This window comes from Pristis pectinata, chromosome 34 (genome assembly GCF_009764475.1).
Source record: "Pristis pectinata isolate sPriPec2 chromosome 34, sPriPec2.1.pri, whole genome shotgun sequence".
Taxonomy (NCBI): Eukaryota; Metazoa; Chordata; class Chondrichthyes; order Rhinopristiformes; family Pristidae; genus Pristis; species Pristis pectinata.
In genome coordinates this window covers 2,321,195-2,347,319 of record NC_067438.1, presented here as the reverse complement: position 1 = coordinate 2,347,319, position 26,125 = coordinate 2,321,195, and the positions used below count along the sequence as shown (strand labels likewise).

At 47.3% G+C, this 26,125-nt stretch overlaps 1 protein-coding gene across 2 annotated transcripts; it reads right to left on the bottom strand.

Annotated features, from left to right (window-relative positions):
• Positions 1 to 971: 971 nt before the first annotated feature.
• On the bottom strand, positions 972 to 22,954 carry LOC127586076 (proline-rich transmembrane protein 1-like). 2 transcript variants are annotated; one of them, XM_052043881.1, is made up of 4 exons: positions 22,651 to 22,954; positions 10,109 to 10,404; positions 4,084 to 4,269; positions 972 to 1,735 (listed from the first exon to the last, which is right to left on the bottom strand). In XM_052043881.1, exons 1-4 carry the CDS (start codon positions 22,667 to 22,669, stop codon positions 1,559 to 1,561), a joined length of 678 nt encoding a protein of 225 aa, XP_051899841.1. In that variant the 5' UTR covers positions 22,670 to 22,954; the 3' UTR covers positions 972 to 1,558. The 2 variants fall into 2 exon arrangements, with proteins under 2 accessions (XP_051899841.1, XP_051899842.1); XM_052043882.1 differs by lacking the exon at positions 4,084 to 4,269.
• Positions 22,955 to 26,125: the final 3,171 nt, after the last annotated feature.

Genomic DNA, 26,125 nt, shown 5'->3' with positions numbered 1-26,125 from the left:
AGGCAGCTGCTTCTCCTTTCAGATCACTTAAAGGGGCACTGCCACCATTCTGATATTTCTGGCCAAACAGCTCATGTTCGACCGTAGGGGGGAGGTACCGGGACACTCGGTGCCAAGGTGGGCACTGCTGATGAAAATCCAGGCCTTACTCTTCCATTATGGGAATGACAAGGAATCCAATGAGTCCCCCTCCCTGAGTTTCCCAAATATTTCTCCTTCCAGGGAGTGAAATGGACAAAGACAGAACTTCCATGTGGGATTTTCTAGCCTAAACTTCACAAGGGGAAAAGATAAACTTTGTTCCTCTCCTGCAGGAAGTCCCAGGCAAAGGTTACTTTTAACCCAATCCCCTCTGGCCATCTGGTGATACCTCCCTGTATGCAGTGTATTCTGTGTAGGTAACTTCTTTACACAGAGGGTAGTGTGTACCTGGAATGAGCTGCCAGAGAAGGTGGTTGAGGTGGGTACAATTGCAACATTTAAGAGGCATTCGGGTAGGTACATGGAGGGGAGGGGATTGGAGGGCTATGGGCTGAACGCAGGCAACTCGGACTAGCAGAGAAGATGCTGTGGTCAGCATGGACCAGTTGGACCGAAGGGCCTGTTTCCGTGCTGTATTACTCCATGACTCTATGGCTGTACTCACCCTGTAATCTGTAGCTGGTCTTATTTGCATGTTGTTCATTAAAGTGTCTATAGTCACTCTACTATTCCCACCCTGTGGAGAGTTAAATCTCTCCCACTGTCACAGCTGTCTGTGATGGTAGTGAATTTACAGATATAATCTGCATTATCTAACCATCCGCCGCATTGCACTTTTCCAGAGAATTAATCCTGCTTCTGTCGGGAGACTCTGCTGTAGATTTCAATATAAATTCTGCTTTGCATAGACTGCAGAGAAACCTTATGAATATTCTGCTTTTCTTTGTTTAAGTAGACAGTTTACAGTGAATGGACTATTTGCATTTTAGAAAACAGCTGTTTATTTTTCACACTTTAACTATTTGCTATTTATATAGACTCAGTCTGAATGCTGCCCTGACTCCAACAAACTGCCTGTCATACTCAGTATTTCTTTGAACGTTCACACAGCTACAGAACTGATCTCAAGCACACTGCAAACGGGGGAAGCAGCAGCACGTTGCTGGAGGTGCAGAAGTCTGCAGGAGTGATTGCTCTTCAATGGTGTACAAGCTGTAGGGTTCAGGAAGAAGTCAGCAAGGCAAGTGGGTTTGTTACATGTGGAAATGTTTGTCTTGAATGAATCAGGGCTGTAATGGATCTGCCATTGATCTCCACTGCCAAAGCTTTGGGATTGCCATCCTTGACTGGACATACTTTGAGAGTCTTTGTCACGTGACCGGCCCAATCGCCAATGTTTGTATCAATAAAAGCAGTTCAAAGAAAATGAAAGTGGATTCTGTTCTTGAATGCCTCGATGTTAAATTTCCTTGTCTCCGCTTGTTGGAGAGATAGATTTGAAACTCCAGGGTGATTGAGAGGAGCTGGCGACCCAACCACTGCGGAGCCACAGTTGCTCGAGCTGCTTCCCATGGGGCTAAGGGCCCCATTCAGCATCGCGGTGCTTGGCCTCAATCGCCACGACGATCACTAGGATGGCACAGAGGACCATGGCGGAGATGCCCACGGCCAGGCTGATGAAAGAGTAGTTTCGAGCCTGGCGGGAGGCGATCTGCGCTGAGAGGTGGTCTCCCCGTGACATTGCTGCCCGAGTCTGCAAAGACAAGAAGGTAAATTGGTAAATTGGTTTATTATTGTCACATGTACCGAGGTACAGTGAAAACTTTGTTTTGCATACCATCCATACAGATCGTTTCATTACAACAGTGCATTGAGGTAGTATAAGGGGAAAGTAGTAACAGAATGCAGAATAAAGTGTTACAGTTACAGAGAAAGTGCAGTGCAGGCAGAAAATAAGGTGCAAGGTCATAACGAGGTAGATTTTGAGGTCAAGAGTCCATTTTATCATACAAGGGAACCGTTCAATCGTCTTATAACAGCGGGATAGCAGCTGTCCTTGAGCCTGGTGGTATGTGCTTTCAGGTTTTTGTATCTTCTGCCCGGTGGGGGGGGTGGGGTCTTTGATTATGTTGGCTGCTTTACCGAGGCAGCGAGAAGTGTAGACAAAGTGTCCATGGAGGGGTTAAAGCTTGTCAGTCAAAGCTCTCCTGCCTTGATTCCTACTCACACCACATCCTGTTCACCCATCACCCTTTCTACAGAGAGCATTTTTTGCAAGCATCGATGTTTATGTGCCTCTGTACTGTTATTGCTGAAATCATTAAGAAATACTGCATGGAAACAGGCCCTCCGGCCCACCACTACCAAGTCCCCATCTCCCCCAGTCCCATTTACCAGCATTTGGTCTGTAGCCTTCTCTACCATGGCAATTCATGAGTTCGTCTGAATAAGTCTTCGATGCTGTGAGAGTACCTGCTTCTACCCACCCGTCATGCAGTGTGATCTGCCTCAGAGATTCTTCCTCGGATCCCCTTTAGACCTCTTTCCCCTCACCTAATACCTTTAACTTTTGGCACCTATTCCTGAGGAAAGTTACTTGTTACTACCATCGGGGAGGCGGTACAGGAGCCTGAAGACCCACACTCAACGGTTCAGGAACAGATTCTTCCCCTCCGCCATCAGGTTTCCAAACAGTCCATGAACCCATGAACACGACCTTGTTACTCCATTTTTTGTTGCACTATTTATTTCTGTATTTTATATTAATTTTATATCTTTGCACTCTACTGCTGCCGCAAATCAACAAATTTCACGGCATATGTCAGTGGTAATAAATCTGATTCTGATTCTGAAAGCTGTCCATTTCTTATCAAAAACACTGTGCATTTCCCCTTTAAGATGGTGTAGAGTTCTGAGCATGCCCAACGTCTCATGTTTACATTATGCTCAACAGTGAGTCTACACAATTAATCACAAATATAGGAGCTGAAACAGTCCTGAGTGCACGATGTATTATTCCTTCCTGGAACCAATTACAATTTATGCCTAACTCTCTGGTGCTTTGTGACAGGTGCTTCATTGATAAGCTTGGTATTTATTTACTACCATTTCCCTAGAGAAAGTGTCTCTAGTCCCACCGCCATCCCCAAGGAATGCCGGAATACTGGTTTCGATACAACAAACTGTTTCAGAGTGCCATGTGAGTCACATGTAGGCCAGGGCCAATATGGATGACAGAGTTCCCTCCCTGACAATGGTTTTTAATGGTGGTCGGGATGTTTCACAATCACCATTACTGAAATTAGCTTTTCATTCAAGCTTTATTTGATCAATTGAATTCCCTGAGCTGCTGTGGTGGGATTTGAACTCCTTCATGAATAGGCTCTTCCAGTTACTGCTCTTACCTACTGATTCAAAGCCTCGACCTCTGATACAAGAGGTTAGTGCTACTCACTGAATCGTGCTTACCCAAGAGGATTGATCCCGATTGGAGTGGGTTAATCCTCATGGCACCCCTTCCCATGCGGAGTCACTCACTAATGTTGGGAAGTGGAGTGTGTTATTGTTGCCAGAGCCGTCAGCACCAGGGAGATACACCAGCCTTGGTGTTTCCTGTCAGCAGGAACACACGGTTTACAAACCTGTTGATAGTTATTGAGCTGTGATTATTTCTACTGCTCACCCGTGGCAAAGTAGGTCACATGGGATTTCAAGGAAACTGCGTGCAGCCCGGAGTTTCTATTCATAGTTGCAAGTGAGTGACCAGCTAATGTGAAGTGATTGACCCTGTCACCAATCCTGGTTCATTTGCCAGATTAGACTCAAAACACTAATCAACGCAGATACAATGGGATAAACAGAGAGAGCATTTGTGGAAAAATAATCTGTGATGCGGCAGAACTGGCTACATTTACAGGTGTGTGAATAGGATTGTGGTGAGGTTGGACTGTAACACAGCATAGCAATCCCACTGAACTCAATTCACTAAATTTGTCATGAGTATCTCTCAGCATTGCTGGAACAAGGCCAATCGGCAGGACTACCTGCTACATTGATGGGTAATCCATGGGGAGTGAAATGATTGAGGCTGGCTTCATTTACCTCCAATGCTTTGATAATGGCAATGATCCCTGTGGGCCAGAAACAGCAAATGGTGGTCAACACAGCGATGGGGAGGTAGTCGTGTGGCGATCTTTGGGGCTCCATGATTCTGAATCCCGAAGGGATCCGGGGCTGTGGGCCATTTGGAGCAATTCCCGGATATCCTGGTAGGTATGGCTGAGGAGGCTGGAAGGAAACAGCACTGTGTTAATTCTTTCTCAGGATGCTTCCTGAGGCTCAATTGGCAGTCCTCTTGCCTCTTGAGCCAGGAGTCCTATGGCAGAGGTTTGCGTGCAATAATCTGGGTTGGCCTCCCAGAGGGAGCAGCGCACTGTTGGAGGTGCCTTTCTTCCACTGAGATGTTGAACTAAGGACCCTTCTGTTCTCTTGGGTGGAAGCGTAAGGTCCCACGGTAACCATTTCTACGAGGAGGTCTTCCCGCTGCCCTGGGATCAACACTTACTCCTCAAAGTCAACGCTATTAAAACAGACTATCTTTTCATGGTCACTTTGTCATTTATGGGAGCTTGCTGTGCACAAATTGGCCGCTGAGTTTCCGGCATGACAACATTGAAATTATTCTTGAAATGTATCCATTGCACGCAAAAACACAGCAAGCAATGTTTGCACAGCAAGATTCCACACAGCCAGGGCAAAAGATTGGCCTGCTCTGCTCTGAAATAGTCATGGAACCTGTCATATCAGTGGATAGACCAGAGCTTGAATTGCTCAACCAAAGGGCTGCACTTCCAACTGTGCAACATTCATGCTGTCCTGCACCAGAGTGCCTGTCTACATTTTCGCGCACTAAACCTTCTGACTCCATTCCTATTCTACAAACTAAGGTACAGCTGGCACTTTATACTCCGCTGAACACAGCTCATCAAATACTGCAGAGTAACTGCCGAGGGCATCCTGAGAGAAATGTTCTCCTGCAACCATAGAGTCATGGAGTCATACAGCATGGAAACAGGCCCTTCGGCCCAACTCGTCCATGCTGACCCTGGTGCCCACCAAGCTAGTCGCATTTGCCCGCGTTTGGTCCATATACCTCTGAACTTTTCCTATCCATGTACACATTCAAGTGTCTTTTAAATGTTGTTATTGTACCTGCCTCAACCACTTCCTCTGGCAGCTTGTTCCATATACGCACCACCCTCTGCATGAGGAAGTTGCCACTCAGCTCCTTTTTATTTCTTTCACCTCTTAGCTTAAAACTTTGCCCTCTAGTTTTTAATTCCCTTTCCCTGGGAAAAAAGACTATGTGTGTTCACCCTATCTATATCCCTCATGATTTTATACACCTCTATAAGGTCACCTCTCAATCTTCTACATTCCAAGCAATAAAGTCCTAGCCCAACCTCTCTCTATAACTCAGGCCCTCAGGTCCTGCCAGCATCCTCGTAAATCTTCTCTGCACTCTTTCCAGTTTAATGATGTCTTTCTTATAACAGGGCAGCCAAACTGTGCACAATACTCCAAGTGTGGTCTCACTAATGAGTTGTACAACTGCAGCAATCTGTCACAACTCCTATACTCAGTGCCCCTGACTGATGAAGGCCAGCACGCCATACACCTTCTTCACCACCCTGTCTACCTGTGGTGCCACTTTCAAAGAACTATATACTCGTACTCTTCGGTCCCTCTGTTCCACAGCACTCCCCTGGGTCCAGCCATTCACTCCATACGTCCTACCCTAGTAAACCAACTCCAACTTCGTTCCACCTCCAACACCCCATGAACTGGGACAAATTCTGTGCTTCCGGTTGATTGCAGGCTAAAAGCTACAAGCCCAAATGATCTGAGGGAGAGCTCTAAGCAAGTTATGGGAGTCCTTTTCACCCTATGCAAACTACCAGAAGCACAATCAACGGCTGACACTGCAGATTTTCCGAATGGTCCAGCAACTTATAAATTATTTCTTTACACATTCCTCTGTGGCCTCAGCCCTCCCCACCCCTGCAACATCCTCCTGCCCTACACTGCTCTGAGATCTCCTCGTTCCCAGCCACTTGCACAGTCCCCAGTGTAATCATTCCACCACTGGAAGCCCTTCATGTCTTTTCCAGAATATCCCAAAGCAATACAGGACCGGTAGAAATTAAATGATGGCCATTGAAACCTCCAAGCTGCCTGGGATCAAAAATCTGGCATTCCCTCCTTAAATCTCTCCCTCTTCTAAGACACTTTTTTGACTAAGTATTTAGTTACATCTCTCCTTGCCTTGCCTTTTGGGTCATATTCTGTTTGATAGTACTCCTGTTCAGGAGGTTTGAGACATTCAATTTAAATGATGACGCTTGATAAACGTATATTCACCCCAAAGTGCTCCAAGGGTGTCAAGGATGAACATGCCTGTGTACAAGTGACACTTCTGCCCACCAGCTCTTCATTTCCAAACCAGAATGCCTTTGATCTTCCAAATCAAAGTCTACTTGTTTGTAGGGTGTGGGCGTCGTTAGTGAGGCTGGCATTTATTTCCCATCCCCAATTCTCCCTCGAACTGAACGACCTGCTGTGTCATTTCAGAGGGAACTTTTAAGAATCGACCACATTGCTGTGGGTCTGGATCACCCCCTGATTGACAAGGGCAGCAGAATTCCTTCCCCAAATGACATTAGTGAACCAAATGGGTTTTTCACCACAATCCAATTACTGATAACAGCTTTGTAATTTCAGAATTCATTCAATTAAATTCATTAAAATTCCAGCTGCTAAAATGAGATTCAAACCTGTTTCTGCATCATTAAGTCAAAGCCCCTGGATTGTGAGACACTATCATGATTGAAGTGTACACCATGGAGAAGTTTCCTATCACTGCAGAGGGGGCTGCCCTTTGGCCCACTGGGTCTGTGCTAGCTACCAACAAAGTAATCCCGTCAGTCCCATTCCCCCCTCCTTATTTCCCTGCAATTTATTCTCTCTCACACGTTCCCATCAACTCCCCTTTGACTACTTTTGATGCAAAACGACACTAAGGGGTACAACAGTGGTCAAATAACCTGGCAGCGTATCACTGTTGGAGGAAACCTGAGGACCCAAGGGAAACCAGAATGGTTGCAGGGAAAACGTGCAAACTCAGCACAGATAACACCCAAGGTCAGGATCGAACCCAGGTCCTTGGAGCTGTGGGGTGGCAGCACCATCTGCTGAGACAGCAGGCCGCCCATAAACCAACAAATTGCTGGAGGAACTCTGCAGGTCAAGCAGCCTCAGTGGGGGGAAAGGACTTGTCGTAGAGTCAAAGAGGAACAGAGTCATACAGCATGGAAACAGGCCTTTGGCCCAACTCGTCCATGCTGACCAAGATGCCCACCTAAGCTTGTCCCATTTGCCCCCATCTGGCCCATATCCTTTCAAACCTTTCCTATCCATGCATTTATCCAAATGTCTTTTAAATGTTGTTATTGTACCTGCCTCAACCACTTCCCCTGGCAGCTCGTTCCATATGTACCATCCTCTACATGAAGAAGTTGCCCCTCAGGTCCCTATTAAATCTTTAACCTCTCACTTTAAGCTTATGCCCTCTAAATTATGGTTCCCTTTTACTGGGGAAAGGACTGTGTGCATTCACTCCGTCTATACCCCTCATGATTTTATACACCTCTCTAAGGTCATTTTCCTCCACAGATGCTGTTCGACCTGCTGAGTTCGTCCAGCAGATTGTTTGTTGCTCCAGATTCCAGTAAGTGCAGTTTTCGGTGTGCCTACAAACCAATGTATTTTCTAAAGAAACTCCAACTGTACAAATTGTCTCATTCTTCTTCAGTGGTCCCCTGGGGGGGGAGGATGACTTGCCTTTGCTCTTCTTCCATGGGCTCTGAGGTGGCTGCTAGTGATGGATCCTTAGACGAGCTTGAATGTCAGTGTGAAGCAGAGAATCTTGACACACCTCCCTGGGCAGCTGCACTCAGAAACTCTTAAGTGGTCAAGAAAGGGGTCTGCAAAGCAGCTGAAGGTTTTCCTACACCTTTCTTGAACTTTCAATGCTTCTCGAAAGCTTAAATGTGCAAGACCCCTCAAGCGACAGCGCCTCTGGGGTCTGGGACACAGCAAGTGAATCAGAACAGAGGGGCTGTGCTATCTATAATCAGATGCTCCATGAATAATTCAGAATCTCCCACCTAGTGCCAACCAACCGAGTAACACTCTGTGGCTTATTGCAATTGGCAATTAATTTACTTTTCCTCAAAAAAAAATTGAAACAAGAGGGTTGTTTGCTTCAATCTTTACCTCATTTCTAAATGTCACTGCTCAGGAGGTTAGCACTGGGTGGGAAATTCTGAATTATTCATGTCACCATTGTGCATCTGATTAGAGGCATTCCCTGTGCTGCGATTCAGTGGCTGCCTCTCAAACCCCAGGAGTTCTGCTGCTCCATGGGTTGAGGTCTCACCTCTTTAGTCTGTCCTTTCCCAAGTCACGTACTGGGGCTTCTGAGGAATTGTTTCTCCCTGTGGTACTTTCCAGTGGTTACAGCACTGTGGTTAAATTATTGGCCAAACACAAGAAACTGTGACTAATGAACCAGAAACAGGGTTTGAATATCATTAAAACTATAACCTTTTTTCTATATATCCACTGGAATGAACGGACGAGATCCCAATCTGTCACAAAGAACGTACAGCATGGAAATAGGCCTTTCGGTCCACTGAATCCATGCTGACCTTCAAGTACCCATTTACACTAAATCCCTCTTTTATTTATAACATAACATATCTTTACTAGTCACGTGTACATTGAAAGACACAGTGAAATGCATCTTTTGCGTAGAGTGTTCTGGGGGCAGCCTGCAAGTGTCGCCACACTTCCGGCGCCAACATGGCATGCCCACAACTTCCTAACCTGTACATCTTTGCAATGTGGGAGGAAACCGGAGAACCCAGAGGAAACCCACACAGACATGGGGAGAACGTACAAATTCCTTACAGACAGTGGCCGGAATTGAACCTGGATCGCTGGCGCTGTAATAGCGTTACGCTAACCATTACACCCATTCCCATCAACTCTCCACAGATTCTACAACTCACTCACACACAAGGGGCACTTTACAGTCATCAATTAATCTACCAACCCGCATGTCTTTGGGATGTGGGAGGAAACTGGAGCACCCCGGAAAATTCACCAGTCTCAGGGAGAATTTGCAAACTTCACACAGGCAGCACCAGAGGTTGGGATTGAACCCGGATCACTGGAGCTGTGAAGCAGCTGCTCTACTAGCTGGTCAAATATTTCACCCAGAAGCACCTCCAACACTGTTCCCTCACTCTGACGCTGGATTGTCAACTGAGATGAGGTCGCTGGAGTGCAGCTTTAACCCCCAACTTTTAGTCTGACACATTCAGGCACAGTGGGCAGAAGCTGTGGTCACAAAACAGAACCCGCATTATCCAGCTGTGTACCAACCCCACCTCAGGTCAACCACACACTTCAATTCATATTTCCTGATGACATAAGAAGCCATTGAGCCCAATGAGTCTCAGAGCAGTGGAGACACAAGAGACTGCAGATGCCGGAATCTGGAGCAACAAGCAATCTGCTGGAGGAACTCAGCAGGTCGAGCAGCATCTGTGGGGGCAAAGGAGTGGTCAATGTTTCAGGTTGAAACCCTTCATCAGGACTGAAAGTCTCAGAGAAATCCCATGCCCCCACTTGTTTCCCTCCACCCTCTTCTCTCTGGCATGCAATTTAACACCCACCTGACTCTCCCACCAGCTGCCTATAGTAGAAATAATTTACAGCAGAAATTACCCAACCAATCTGCACGCCTTTGAGATACAGGAGAAAACCAGAGCACTAAGGAGAAACCCATGTGGTCACACAGAGAGAACATAGACAGCACCTGAGATTAGAATCGAACCTGGGTTGTTGGAGCTGAGAAAGTACAACACTACCTGCAGCACCAGTCTGCTGCCCATTTGCTCCCGATTCCCTGCGTTAGTTAAGATTAGCATGACATTCGAAAATAATAGCGAAATAACCACAACAAGCTTATATCAGGACTGGATGACTGGGCGGTACTTACATTCCCAATGGGATAGATGGGAACGAGGGTTGTGTAGGGCTGAAGCTGGACAGCGTAGCCCGGAGGTGGTGGTGCGATGTAGGGAGAGGGACCCATGGGTCCGTGTGGCAGCAGGGTGGTGTATCCTGGGGCTCTGCCATGGAACTGTGTCTCCTGCATGTATCCCCGCTCGCCAACGGGAAGAGGGGGCATCCGCACCTGCACGGAGTAACCTGGGGACGGGGCATTGTGCTGCACCTCAATCACCTGACTGTAGGGGGGAGGCGATGATGTCTGCGGCGGTGCTTCAGACGGATCTGCAACATACAGAAAGAAGGGAACAATTCATTCGCGGCCTGACCCTTGTCCTTCCCCAAACACCACCACGGGGATCAGAGCTTCTTATAATTTCTGTAAATTATCTGACGAAGGCACCAAATTTGCTGATGACACAAAGATAGCTGGGAGGGTAGGTTGTGAAGAAGACACTAAGGAGGTTACAAAAGAGATATAGAGTCATAGAGTTATACAGGCCCTTTGGCCCAACTCACCGATACCGACCAAGTTGCCTCCCTGAGCTAGCCCCATATGGCGATTTTTAGCCCGTATCCCTCACAGAGCATTCCTATCCGTGAACCTGCCCAAATGTCTTTTAAATGCTGTAGTTTAAAGAACAGCTTCTTCCCCACTGCTCTCAGACTTCTGGACCAATCACTTCTTTCATTTCACCTTCCTGGTGGTGCTGCTACATTCCTCAGACCTTAATTCTACCTCTTTTGTCACTTTCTGCACTTTGCACCATTCCATCGTTTTTGCGCTCACCGCTGTATCTATTGTTGCACTCATGATTACCATGTGTACTATTCACTCTGCGAACTTCATGGGAGTAAGGAATTTCATTGCACCCTGGTGTATATGACAATAAACTAATCTGAATCAAATTGTACCCATCCCTACCATTTCCTCTGGCAGCCCATTCCATATCCCCACCACCCTCTGTGTGAAAAACTTGCCCCTCAGGTTCCCTCTACATCTTTCCCCTCTCGCCTTAAACCCATGCCCTCTAGTTCTAGACTCCCCTACCCTGGGAAAAAGTCTGTGACCTTCCACTGCATCTCTGCCCCTCGTGATTTTATATACCTCTATGTGGTCACCTGGTTAGGGTAAGTGAGTGGGAAAAGATCTGGCAAATGGGTATAAAATGGGAAAACGAGGGACTGTCGATTTTGGCAGGAAGAGTAAGAAAACATTTTATCTAACTGGCAAGAAGCTGCAGAGCTCTGAGATGCAGAGGCAGCCGTGTGTCCCAGTGCCTGATTGGCAAAAGGCCGGTGTGCCAATATGGAAACTAATTAGGTAAAATAGCAGACTTTTATTGTTGAAAAACACAATGATGCTGGAGGAACTCAGCAGGCTAGGCAGCATCTGTGGAGAAAAGCAGGCGGTCGATGTTCGAAGGGTCCTGACCCGAAACATTGACCGCCTGCTTTTCTCCACAGACGCTGCCTGGCCTGCTGAGTTTCTCCAACATCATCGTGATTTTCATCTAGATTCCAACATCTGCAGTCCCCTGTTTCTCTGGACTTTTAGTGTTTATCACTAGGGGAATTAAATTCAGAAGTGGGGGCGGGGGTGTGTGGTTATGCTTCATTTAGATAAAGCAAAGATAAAATCACATCTGGACTACTGTGTACTGTATAATAGAACATAGAACATTACAGCACAGTAAGGCCCTTCGCCCTACAATGTTGTGCCGCCATTCTATCCTACTCTAAGATTTATCTAACCCTTCCCTCCCAAATAGCCCTCCACTTCTATATCATTCATGTGGCTATCAAAGAGTCCCTCATGTATCTGCCGGCAGTGCGTTCCACGCACCCACCACTCTCCGTGTAAAAAACTTACCCCTGACATCCCCCTGTACAATGTGTACAATATTAGTCTCCTTATTTAAGGAGAAGTGTTAATGTATTTACAGCAGATCAGAGAAGTGTTATTAAACTGGCTTGTATTAAAAGGAAAGTTTGGACAGACAAGGTTTGCATCAGCTGGAGTTCAGAAGTGTGTGAGGGGATGTGATTGCAAGTACAAGATCCTGCAAGGTGTTGACAAGTTGTGGGAAAATCTAGATTAGGCATCGCCAATTATAAATAAAGGGTTAGACATTTTCAACAGGAATGAGGTGAATTTTTTTTGAGAGCTGTTGGGACTTCCTTCATCAAAGGGCAGAGAAGCAGAGCCCTTGAATATTGTTAAGTTAAAGGTAGATCCATGCTTGATAAGGAAGGGGATGAATCGTTATTATTGGACAGGTGGGATGCAGAGTTAAGAGCACAAGCGGATCAGCCATGCTAGTGTAAGCTTGAGGAGCTGAGTTGCCTGCTCCTGTTTGTACATATACAATGGGCCAAAGCACATTCGGTTCTAAGCAGCAGTTCCATCGGAAGCCATTAGTGATGTCCTCCTCACAGATCAGCTCATCTCTGGCTACTGTGTCTGCTCATTGAAAACCACAAGTCAGGAGCCCATGGAGGAGTTTGGATTTCCGTGCACGCAACTTACTGCTCTGTCACTACACTCGACATGGAGTCCCCATTGACTGCAGCCATTCCTGAACTGAGGGTCTGGATGCACTTTACATCAGACCCCTCAACAGGGACGACCGGTGTAGGCAGCACAACCGATTCACTCCAATGGGCCTGTGACCTTGAGTGAAAAGGTAAGTGGATTTATTTTTCCTCATCTTAGTTTTAAATCAATTTCCATTACTTTAAAATGTTTGTAATGATATCCATATACATTTTGTAAATACGGTAAAACTCCATTAACCCAACACACTCGGGACTTGGTGGTCCTGGATGAGTAGATTTTCTGGACTATCTGGTGTTATTGCATTAATACTCCAACACACATCTTTAAAAAGAAAGTATTAAAAGATGTCACACAGTAGAGCTGTAAATTTTCCAGTGAACCCAAATAGGTTTCAAGGGAGCATGGGAAGCAGAACCAGGTGAATTTCAAGAGATTGTGGGAAACAGAACAAGGTAAGTTTCAACGGAGTGTGAGAAACAAACCAAGTGAGTTTAAAGGGGTCGCAGAACGAGGCCCCAGTGAGTGGAAGGAAGTGCAGGAGCCAGGACCCAGTGAGTGGAGGAGAGCACAGGAACTGGGGAAATAATGAATGGAAGAGAGTGCAGGAACTGGGGCCCCAGTGAGTTGGTGAGCCGTCTGCAGTTGGATCAGGTTACCGCGGGCAGGCCCTGTGGATCGACGGGTGGATCAGGTTACCGCGGGCAGGCACTGCGGACGGACGGTTGGATCAGGTTACCGTGGGCAGACACTGCAGATGGACGGTTGGATCAGGTTACCGCGGGCAGGTCCTGCGGATGGACGGTTGGATCAGGTTACCGCGGGCAGGCACTGCGGATGGACGGTTGGATGAGGTTACCGCGGGCAGGTCCTGCGGATGGACGGTTGGATCAGGTTACCGCGGGCAGGACCTGCGGATGGACGGTTGGATCAGGTTACCGCGGCCAGGCCCTGCGGATGGATGGTTGGACCGGTTACCGCGGGCAGGCACTGCGGATGGACGGTTGGACCAGGTTATAGCGGGCAGGCCCTGCGGATGGACGGTTGGACCAGGTTACCGCGGGCAGGCACTGCAGATGGACAGTTGGACAAGGTTACCGCGGGCAGGCACTGCGGATGGACGGTTGGATCAGGTTACCGCGGCCAGGCCCTGCGGATGGACGGTTGGACCAGGTTACCGCGGCCAGGCCCTGCGGATGGACGGTTGGACCAGGTTACCGCGGCCAGGCACTGCGGATGGACGGCTGGACCAGGTTACAGTGGGCAGGCACTGCGGATGGACGGCTGGATCAGGTTACAGCGGGCAGGCACTGCGGATGGACGGTTGGATCAGGTTACCGCGGGCAGGCACTGCGGTTGGACGGCTGGACCAGGTTACCGCGGGCAGGCACTGTGGATGGACGGTTGGATCAGGTTACTGCGGGCAGGCCCTGCGGATGGACGGTTGGATCAGGTTACCGCGGGCAGGCACTGCGGTTGGACGGCTGGACCAGGTTACCGCGGGCAGGCACTGTGGATGGACGGTTGGATCAGGTTACTGCGGGCAGGCCCTGCGGATGGACGGTTGGACCAGGTTACAGCGGGCAGGCACTGCGGATGGACGGTTGGATCAGGTTACTGCGGGCAGGCCCTGCGGATGGACCGTTGGCTCCGGGATAATCCAGCCCATTATCCATGTAGCAAATATCAGGACTGCCAACCTTCCCACATTCAGGCAGCATCTCCAAATCCTGGTGGAGAGGTGAAAGCGACGGGAAGAGCTGATGATGATGAGGAAAACCGATGGGATTGGGAGGAGGGGTGGAACTGATCGCAGCGATTGATGGAAGTGAGGAGGCGGGTGCAGCTGATGAAAGGATTGCCGTGATGATGGCGATGGATGTGGCCAATAGGTGAGTAACTGGTGACACTGATTTCTCAGCGACTCTACTTCCTTAGAGGTTTAAGGAGATTCAGCATGTCATTGAAGCCCCTCACAGACTTCTACAGATGTACAGTGGAAAGCATGCTGACTGGCTGCACCACGGCCTGGTGTGGGAACTCCAATGCACAGGAACAGGAGTGGGTGGTGGACTTGGCCAGTTCCATCACGGGTACAGCTCTCCCCTCCAGCCAGGACATCTACAAGAGGCGATGTCTCAGGAAAGCGACATCCATCATTAGGGACTCGCACCATCTGGGCCGTGCCCGCTTCTCAATACTGCCATCAGGCAGGAGGTACAGGAGCCTGAAGACCCACACCTCACGGTTCAACAACAGCTTCTTCCCCACTGCCGTCAGGTTCTTGAACCGACCTGATAATCCGCAGCACTACCTCGGACTATATTTCTGTTCCTCTCTCTCAACTTGCACTAGTGTCATTATGTTTATTTTGTTGTGTAAGTTGTGAAAAATTTATGTTAATTTAAGTTTATGTTAACGTATGTTTGTCATGTCTGTAATGTACTCTGCTGCTGCAAATGCTGATTTTCATGGCGTTTATACGCTGTGTATTTATGCCAATGACAATAAACTTGAACTTGGAAAAGAACAGATTGGCACAACAGATGAGATTGAGACACAAGATACTGCGGATGCTGGAATCTGGAGCAAAAGACAGACTGGTGGAGGAAAAACACGATGATGCTGGAGGAACTCAGCAGGCCAGGCAGCATCCGTGGAGAAAAGCAGGTGGTCAACGTTTCGGGTCAGGACCCTTCTTCAGGACTGAAGATAGGAAAAAGAGAAGCCCAATATATAGGTGGGAAAAGCAGAGCAGTGATAGGTGGACAAAAGAGGGGAGGCGGGGTGGGCACAGGGTGGTGATAGGTAGATGCAGGTAAGAGACAGTGATAGGCAGATGTGGGGGAGGAGGGGAGAGCAGATCCATCGGGGGATGGGTCAGAGGTCTGGAGGCAGGCGGCCAGGGGGGAGGCGAGGGGAGGAAAGAGAAAAACAAGGAGATAAAAGTGAGATAGGCTAGGAAAGAGAAGAACAGAAAAGGCAAGGTGGGGGAGAGGGGTTGGTTTACTTAAAGTGGGAGAATTCAATGTTCATCTCATTAGGCTGTAAGGTCCTAAGATGGAAAATGAGGTGCTGTTCCTCCAGTTTGCATCTGGAATTCTCCTGGCAGTGGAGGAGGCCGAGGACTGATAATATCAGTGATGGAGTGGGAGGGGGAGTTGAAGTGACTGGCACTGGGGAGATGCAGATCGCAGTTATGGACAGAGCGCAGGTGTTCTGCGAAACGGTCACCTAGTCTGTGTTTAGTCTCACCAATGTAGAAAAGGCCACACTTGGAGCACCAAATGTAGTAGATGATATTAATGGAGGTGCAGGTAAATCCCTGCTTCACCTGAAAGGACTGTTTGGGTCCCTGAATGGAGGTGATGGAGGTGGTGTAGGGGCAGGTGTTGCACCTATGGCCGGGCCAGTGGAAAGTCCCCGGGGTGGGAGTGGGATGGGTGGGGAGGGAGGAGTGAACTAGGGAGTTGTGGAGAGAGCGGTCCCTGTAAAAGGCAGAAAGGGGTGGGGAGGGGAAGATATGCTTGGTGTTGGGGTCCCGTTGAAGATGGCAGAAGTGGCGGAAAACGATGTGTTGGATGCGTAGGCTGGTGGGATGAAATGTGAGGACAAGGGGGACCCTGTCCGGGAGGGGTGGGTGTGAGAGCAGAGGTGCGGGAAATGGCAGAGATACGGGTGCGAGCTCTCTCAACCCCAGTAGGGGGGAAGCCACGGTTAGTAAAGTAGTTGGACATCCCTGATGTCCTGGAGTGGAAAGCCTCATGACGGAAGCAGATGCAGTGGAGGTGGAGAAGTTGAGAGAAAGCAATAGCGTCCTTGCAAGAGGCAGGGTGGAAGGAGCTGTAATCGAGGTAGCTGTGGGCATCAGTGTGGTTGTAGAAGATGTCAGTGGATAAGGAATCTCCTGAGATAGAGATGGAGAGATCGAGAAAGGAGAGAGAGGTATCAGAGATAGTCCAAGTGAATTGGAGAGCAGGGTGAAAGTTAGTGGCGAAATTTATGAAACTGTCGAGTTCTGCACGGGTACAAGAGGCGGCACCAATGCAGTCGTCGATATAGCGGAGAAAGAGGTGAGAAATGGGACTGGAGTGGGCTTGGAACAGAGACTGTTCAACGTAGCCAACGAAGAGGGCCCATGCGAGTGCCCATGGCTATGCCTTTGGTCTGTAGAAAGTGAGAGGAATCAAAAGGGAAGTTGTTTAGAGTGAGGACAAGTTCAGCCAACCTGATGGAGGAACTCAGCGGGTCAGGCAGCAGCCGTGGATGGAGATGGAGAGTTGTCATTTCGGGCCGAGACCCTTCATCTGGGCTGAAAGATAAGAGGGGAGATAGCCAGTATAGAGAGGCGAAGGGAAGGGGTGCAGCAGGTGATGGGTGGGTCCAGGCGAGGATAGGTTGATGGGCAGAGGCAGGAGGGAGGAGTGGAAAAAGCGACCGAGCCTGGGAGGTGATAGGTGAGGGCTGCGGACGATGGAATCTGATAGGAGAGGAAGGTGCAGCATGGAACCAAAGGAGGGAGGTCGGGAGGGAAGATGGGGAGGCGAGCCAGCGGGAGGAGCGTGCGGGTGATGGGCAAATGGAGTGGGTGGAGGAGGGGAAAGAAATTGGGTGATAGGGGGCTGGGGGGCTGTGGGATTTGGTGGGCGGATCAGGAGAGAGTAAAAAAATGACAGCGAGAGTAGTGAAAGATGAGACTGAGGTTGATTAGGTAAATAGACACAGGGATAAATACATGGACAAACAGGTTGATCTGAAATGGTAAAACAGAAGGACAGGCAACAGCAGTATACAGATTTCTGTTGAACGATCAATAAGAGTTATCATTTTAAAAGATCGTTCTGCACACGGGAGCTCCTGGTTCTTCAATCATGTATTCAGGAATCCAACAAAGAGGTAAATGGATTACGGTTCAGCCAGATGGTTCCTGCTGTGCCTCTCCAAGGGTAACATCCTCCAATCAATTATCACCTCGCTGGCAGGGCTCCAAGCACATCAGGTGCTGCTCACACCTCCACAGAAAGACAAAGAGGCCTCACTCTCCAGTCACATGGCTGCTTGAGGTGGTGCAGTCCTGTTACCGTGTTCCTCCTGCCCTCACAAGTGAGAATGAAGGTTGCTATGGCTACCAGTTCGATGAAGAACAGGAGGAGTTCCTCATTGTCCTGATCAATTTCTGAAAATAATCAGACCTGAGTCACATTGCTGTTTGCAGGATCTTGCTGTGTGTACATCCAGCAGAGTTTTGTTTCATTGGCTGCAAGCTCTTACAGATGTTTCAAAAAGGGATCTGAAGTGGAATGAAATGGTAATGGGTGTCATGAAACCTTGTCACAAAAATCCCAGCTGCTTCATTTCTGTCCTCCAGGGAAGGAAATCTGTTAACTGTACCTCATCTGATGTGTGTGAGACCAGAGCCAGAGGAAAATTGCCTCTTGGCAATCCTCTATAATGGCTGCACGCCACTAATTAGGGATGGGTAATAAATGTTAAACTTTACCAGTCACAACCTCGTCCTTTGAATCAATAAAAAGTCTTTATCTGATTGAATCAACTTGTCCTTCTCTACTCTCAGATGGTGTGGCAGCACACAGTTAGTGCTGCTGCCTCATGGCTCCAAGGATTCCATCCTAACCTTGGGTAGAATTTGCACAATCTGCCTGTGGCTGTGTGAGTTTCCTCTACTCCTGGTAAAATGCAACTGAGGGGAGATTTAATTGAGGCATATAAAACTGAGGACTAGACTGGGGGGGGGGGGGGGGTGGGGGGAACAGAAAGGATCCATTGACAGAGAGGTCTGTCACCAAGGGCACAGACTGAAGGCTCGTTTTATCTGAAGAAAGCAACTGCAGTCCAGATAGTCTCTTCTCACAGCTATAATCCTCCAGCTCTGGCAACATCCTCGCAAACCTCCTCTGCCCTCTACCTTCTGTCACTCTAATTGGAAAGCTCATTGAAAGAGCCAGCACAGGCACAATGGGTCAAAAGGTCTCATATGCCAGATAGCAGAATGCAAGTAACAGCAGGGATGAGGGTGCTACCTTTCCTGCCGTATTTTACCTTACTGCAATAACTCCATTAGCAGAATGGTAACTCTGTCTGCTGGGATACATGGGCCTGTGTAAGGCACTGGATCCACAGTACATTTCATGATGAATACCCCTTCCTATGCATTTAAATTGCACCTTTCCTGACTTGAGATGTCCCAATAATCGAAGTGCAGTCACTGCCATTATATAAGATGCACTGTTGTGGGAACTTTCTGTGCAGCCGATTTGTGCCCAGCAAGCTCCCACAAACAGCAGCAGGATTAGGGCCAGACGACCTCTTGCTTGAGGGATAAGTGCTAAACAGGACACTGGGGAGAATCTCTCACTCTTCTCCAAAGTAAAGGTACTCGGCTGAAAAGGCCTCAGTTTATGCTCTCAATTTCTCTCTCTCTCTTTCTCTTTTCTCCCACCTTCCCCTTTCCCTCCTTTTCTGTCTGTCATTCTCCCCTTTCCCTCTCTCCACCTCATTTTTTTCTCTCTCTCCCTTTCTTCCTCTCTCTCTCTCTCTCTCTCTCTCTTCCCTGACTCCCCTTTATCTCTCTCCCCCATCCCCTCCCTCATCCCCAACCACTCTGCAATTCACCCCCCTCCCAATTTTTTTGTTTGGTTCCCCATCAAGAACCAGGGAAATGAAGACTTGGAATGGACCTGGAAGACAGATTTGGTAGGAACATTCAAAAGGGAATTGGAGAAAGGATGTGGTGGGCCATGAGCAAAGAGCAGCGGAGTCAAAGGTTACAGCAGGGGGAGAGACTAGTCAGCACATCAACCCAGGCTGTGGTCAGTCCAGCTTGTTCCAATCCCTACCCTCTCCTGAAAGCCCAGGATCCCTTTTCAACTCATTGTACAACTCCCTACCACCGTAACAACATCAGCCTCTACCACTCCCCCAAACAGCACATCCCAGAACCCAACCACCCACTGCAGAAAACAGCCGATCCTGGTATCACCTCTGGTTCTTCTATCAGTCATCTTTATTCCAACTTCCCTGGCCCTAAACCATCGATCAATGGGATTGGTTCCTACCCACTCTGTCCATTGCCTCCAAGATGTTAATAACTCTTTCAGTAAATAGGAAGTGATTCATGGGACTATTATTAGGTCAACCACAAAGCGATAAGTCCTTTAAGAGACTTTTGGAGAGGTACATGGAGCTTAGAAAAATAGAGGGCTATGGGTAAGCCTAGTAATTTCTAAGGTAGGGACATGTTCCGCACAACTTTGTGGGCTGAAGGGCCTGTATAGTGCTGTAGGTTTTCTATATTTCTATAAAGAAACAGATAATTCTGTGATTCTATCATGATGGTGCTCTGCAGCATACATGAGTCTGGAGTCTCTCTATCTGTCTCAGTGTAACTGTATCCACATGAGGCCCCTTTCACTGGCTCCAGCAAATGTCAGTTGATATCCACTGATATAGCTTGTCATTTTTTTCTTCAAGTATTCCTCATATCTCTCCCTGTGACCAGTTCAATAAGATGGGCTCTTGACCTCACAGTCTACCTTGTGGTAACCTTGCACCTAATTGTCTGCCTGCACTGCACTTTCTCTGCAGCTGTGACACTTTATTCTGCATTATGTATTGTTTTTCCTTGTACTACCTCAATGCACTGTTGTAATGAAATGATCTGTATGAACAGTATGCAAGACAAATTTTTCACTGTACCTCAGACAATAATAAAGCAATTACAATTCCTCTGCCCCTACTTCCCAGTTCCTTCAACTGCATTTATCCAAAATCAATTAACAAATTGCAATATCATGTTAAGGCATGGAAGGACATGATCCTAATGCAGGGAAATGAGGTTAGTGCAGATGGGCAAAAAGGTCGGCATGGACGTGGTGGGCAGAAGGGCCTGTTTCTGTGCTGTACAACTCGATGACAATGACTCAACTATTTCTCTTGGAAAACGTTGTCTCTCTGTCATACACACCCTGCAGTTCAGGCCTTCTGTACCCAAAGTCAGTCAGCCTCTCTGACAGACCTTTAACTGTATGCAGTTTACTTCTGTCCTTGAGGCAGTCTGTATGTCCCAGTCTCTCCTCCTCCTTATACAGAAGATTTCTATCCATCTCTCATCCTCCTAGTTCTCCACAGCCTCTCTCTCTCCCTCTCGCTCTCTCTCCACAGTGAGTCCCTCTGCGGTACATCCATCCCCCATCTCTCTATCTCTCTGCAGCATCTCTCTCTCTCTCTCTCTCTGGCTGCAATGCATCTCCCTCTTTACTTGGCTGCAGTGCACCTTTCTCCCTCTCTCTCCGCACTGGCCCTCTCTGTTTCCACCTCCACAACCTGTGCCTGGATTATCCAAACATTGCCCCCCTGCTCTGTTCCTGTCTGCAGGCCTCTCAGTTATCTCGCTCACTCTTTCGAGGGAAGGCAGTTTCGCACACGCACTCTGTGGCTATAAACAGACTCACGCCGGCCCTGGCCTGTTTCTGCATCACTCTCCCTGCATCAAAATGCAGATCTCTTCTGCTGTCTTGGTGCATTTACATCAGGAGCAACACTGGCACCGGATATTCCCAGAACTCGAATTTCATTGCCCAGACACCCACGGTTTATAATTAAAATCTGCAAATGGTTTTGGTAATGATTAGAGGCTCTGCGTGAAATCTGCTGTAACGTTGAATTCGGCTCAGCAAGTCGACAGACAAGTAGCAAATCACATCTCCCCCCCCACCCCCCACACCAACAAAAATTCAATAGACGTCAATTAAGTAATAAAATGATGGGCCTTGAAAGCAGTAGCGCCGTGCCACAGTCTTTCAATCTGGCAGAGGGGAGGTTGCTTGTATCTGTTTAATATTTTCTTCCCCTATCCACACCAGCCAAAAACTCCTGCTGCAGGACAGATTTCCCTGTGGAGTCAGGCACCCAGGCTGTGGCCAATAACCACACAACCGAGGAACAAAGCAAGTTATCGAAAAACAATCGAAACCACTGCGCAGCGAGAGGCACATGTCACAGACTCACAACAAATCACTCCCATTCCGGGGGATCCCAGCACACCAGCTACTCACTCTCGTCAAAATGTGCATGGTGGTCGTTATAACTAATACAACGCTGCAATATTAATAGCTAACACCATTACAATTGTTAAATGCGTTGCAATATTTCTGAGTTTAATAAGGTCTTCCAATTACTAACACGAATGGCACGTTGTAGTATTAAAACGATTAATAATGTATTGAAATATTAATAATAATGAAACTAATGTTACGATATTAATTCGATGAACAGGCTGAGCATTTTATTAACGCGCTTAATTTGCTGCAACATTAACACGGTTAATAATGTCATCCAATTATTAATACGGTTAATAACCTCACTAATAATTGGGTTAAAACAGGTGATATCAATAGGTTAATGGCAATTATTAACAGAATTAATATGCAATAGTATTTTACTAACAGCATTCAATCAATGCCATGTTGCAACAATATATTTTCAATAATATCAATTACTATTATATTGCAATATTAATGCAGTTAATACTATGTTGCAATATTACTAGGCTGAATACTGTATTGTAATATTAATGAAATCAATATCGTATCGCACTGTTAATAGGGTCAATACTATGTCGCAATATTACTACGATCAATAATGTGTTGCAAATATTAATACAATATTGCATTTTCAATATGAATATGGTCATTATATTGCCAGTATAACACAATTAACACTCCGCGATATTACTACGATGATTGCAATTATTAATACCATGTTGCAGTATTGTTGCGATAAACATCAGATTGCTTGGGGAATGACGCGCATTTGGTTTAAATTGTCACATCATCGGGACTGTTCCTTTAAATGATCCAAACACAACTCTCACAACCCTCTCAACTCAGCAGTAATCCGATCCAGAATCTGTTTGGGTTTGCAGACGTCAAAGTCAGAAGGGAAAATATGTTTACCTGTTTTTTCAGTAGACATGGTCTCTGTGTTAAAATGGGATTTTAAACAAATACACCAGAAGCCTCACATTTGTTGAGATTAAGGGGGGAAAGATCGATCTAAACAGAAAAAATGAATTCCAACAATCCCTCTGCCTGCCTGTATCGCCTGTTAGTGAGGATTGTACACGGTTGCACCCTCAACCTAACCTGGCAAAGCCTGCTTACCGCTCAGTGGTGCTAAAAGCACAAGGGCCCGCCCATTGATGCGAATACCCATTTCTGATTGCCCCGTCGCCACGTCAATCACAGACTTAGCAGGTCGTTAGTTCTTCTGTGTTCGCCTACGCCTCGCTTAACCCCTTGGCCGACTGGAGAATAGAGACCGCAAGGCAAAGGAACAGTGAACAAGCGGAGGACACCTACTCATTCCTCCACCCCCAGCCTGTTCCAATGTGCAATGAGATCAAGGCATGCACTCTAACGTCATCTGCCTTTTTTGCCCCAGATTCTCTGGTTTTCAATTCCACAGTTAACAAGTGAGCCAGTGTCAGATACCCTTGGGGACAGAAGGATTATTGTTATGTTCTATTATTTTCCTTACAACATAGAAAGAGGCCATTTGTGGACACCCTGGTGAAGAAAGCTCACCAGTGCCTCTGTTTCCTCAGGAGGCTAAAGAAATTTAGCATGTCTCCTTTTGACCCTCACCAATTTTTATCAATGCACCATAGAAAGTATCCTGTCCGGGTGCATCAGGGCTTGGTAAGGCATCCGCTGTGTCTAAGACTGCAAGAAACTACAGAGAGTTGTGGACACAGCTCAGCACATCACGGAAACCAGCCTCCCCTCCGTGGCCTCTGTCTGCATTTCTCGCTGCCTCAGTAAAGCAGCCAACATAATCAAAGACCCCACCCACCCCGACAATCTCTCTTCTCTCCCCTCCCATTGGGCAGAAGATACAAAAGCCTGAAAACACGTACCACCAGGCTCAAGGACCGCTTCTATCCCACTGTTATAAGACTATGGAGTGGTCCGCTAGTACGATAAAATGGACTCTTGACCTCACAATCTGCCTCGTTATGGCCTTGCACCTTATTGTCTGTCTGCACTGCAGTTTCTCTGTAAATGTAACACTTTATTCTGCATTTTGTTATTGTTTTCCCTTGCACTACCTCAATGCACTGATGTGATGAAATGATCTGTATGGATGGCATGTTTTTCATTGTACCTCGGTATATGTGACAATAATAAACCAATTACCAATTTTAATTTAATTTGTCCCATCGTCTATGCCAGTATTCAGAGCAATCCCATCAATCCAAATGGACCAACAAACAAACTGCTGGAGGAACCTGGCCCTCTGTCACCTCCACCTACCACCTCCCAGCTTTTGTCATGATTTCCACTCTTTCTGCCTCCATCTGCCTATCACCCCTCCTCGCCTGCATCCACCTATCACCTGCCATCTCTCGCTCTACCCCCTTCCCCTCACTTCTTTATGCTGGCTACCTCCCCCTATCTTTCAGTCCAGATGAAGGGTCTTGACCCAAAACGTCGACTGTCCGTTTCCCTCCACAGACGCTGGCTGACCCACTGAGTTCCTCCAGCAGTTTGTTTGTTGCTCCAGATTCCAACATTGGCAGTCTCATATGGCTCTATCAATCCAATTCCCTCTCCTGTTTCCCTGTAAACAACTCTCTCTCACATGCCCATCAACTTCACATCCACCTATTCGAGGGGTAATTTACACTGGTCAATTAATCTACCAACCAGCATATCCTGAGATATGGAAGGAAATTGGATCACCCAGGTGAAGCCCATATGTTCAAAGGGAGAACATGCAAACTCCACACAGGTAGCACCTGAGGTCAGGATTGAACCCAGGTCACTGGAGCTGTGAGGATTCAGCATTATCTGACATGTTACTGTGTCACACATTGGGTGTAGAAGTGTTTGCTCTCTGTCCTCTAGTCACTGATGAGCAAAAATAAGTTCTCTCTGCCTCTCCTATCGTCCCCTTTTAACTTCAATCTCCCACATTCCAGTGAACACATCCCCCCGTAATACCTGAAGTTGAGTCCTAAAGAAGGGTCCTGACCTGAAACATTAACTGCCTGCTTTTCTCCATGAATGCTGCCTGGCCTGCTGAGTTCCTCCAGCATCATAGTGTTTTTCCCCTGTCATACCTCCTCCTGATCTCAAACTTGGAATCCATGTATTTCACTGAAGGGTCAGAGCTTGGCACAAACTTGTGAAGGTTGCGAGGAATATCCTTCAGCACGTGTTTGGAATAATGACAACACTCTCAACCTGTCATGGTTTCATCATTAGAGTTCTCAAAAGCATAAAGAGGAGGCCTCTCATCCCCTCTGGCCAGACATTCAATAAGGTTGTGGTTGATCTGATCATTAAGTCATGTTCAAAGAGAGATACAGCACGGAAACAAGCCCTTCGGCCCACTGAGTCTGTGCTATCAACCACCCGTTTGTACACTCATCCCACCCTAACCCATTTTATTCTCCCCATATTCATATCAACACCCCCAGATTCTACCACTCGTCTACACACTGGAGACAATTTACAGTGGCTGATTAACCTAGCAGCCCGCATGTCTTAGGAGTGTGGGAGGAAAATGGAGCACCCAGGAGAAGGCCACCCAGTCATAGGGAGGGTGTGCAGGTTCCACACAGGAGGTGTGAGGCTGCAGCTCCACCTGATGAACCACTGTGACGCTCTGCAGTAGTTTGAAAAGAGACTCAACACAACTGTCTTAAGGGCAATTAGGGAAAGGCAATAAATGCTGGCCTTGCCTGTGATGCCCCCATCCATAAAATAACACGTACAGAAGTCTTTGCCTCAGCCCTGCTTTCCTGCCTCATCCCCATTACCCTTGATTACCCAGTAGTGGGTGCAGCATATTCATTGGGTCAACTTCCTCAGCTTATGAAGGTTCACAGACCTCAAAAATCTGTGTTTTGTCCATTTATGCTGAAACTGGTACTAAATAAATAACACGTCTCAATAACTGCAGTCAGGAATAGCAAACATGAATGGTCATAAAGCAGCTGATTTTCTGATGTTCCTCAGGAAAGAAATCAGTCATTTGCATTCAGACCCACCAATGTCACGGAGTCTTAGCCATTCTCTGAAATAGCCCAGCAAAAGTTTGCATTTCAAGGACATTTAGGAGTGGATATCATTGCTGACCTTGCCAACAATATTCAAATCCTATTGTCAAATGACAATGGTTGACACTGAGCCACATGTTGAGGAAGATAGTAGGCCATTAGGTCGATAATTATGTCACACTTTGAAGGAAGGAATACAGGTGGAAATGGATGGCAAGATTTAGAATTAGAATTCCAGGACTGAGGGTCTAATCAGCTGAAGGCAAGGCTTCCTGCTGAGAGCTGATTATACCACAGGCTGTGCATAAGGGCAGAATCCAAGGATGCAAAACCCTCAATGAACTGTAAGGGTGCAGATGGCTAGA

Bases quoted from the DNA above. Each gene is read 5' to 3' on its own strand.
- LOC127586076 (XM_052043881.1), bottom strand. The intron at 4,270-10,108 runs GTAAGTACCGCC...GTTTCCTTCCAG, and splicing joins CCATCTATCCCATTGGGAAT to CCTCCTCAGCCATACCTACC. The intron at 1,736-4,083 runs GTAAATGAAGCC...TTGTCTTTGCAG, and splicing joins CCATTATCAAAGCATTGGAG to ACTCGGGCAGCAATGTCACG.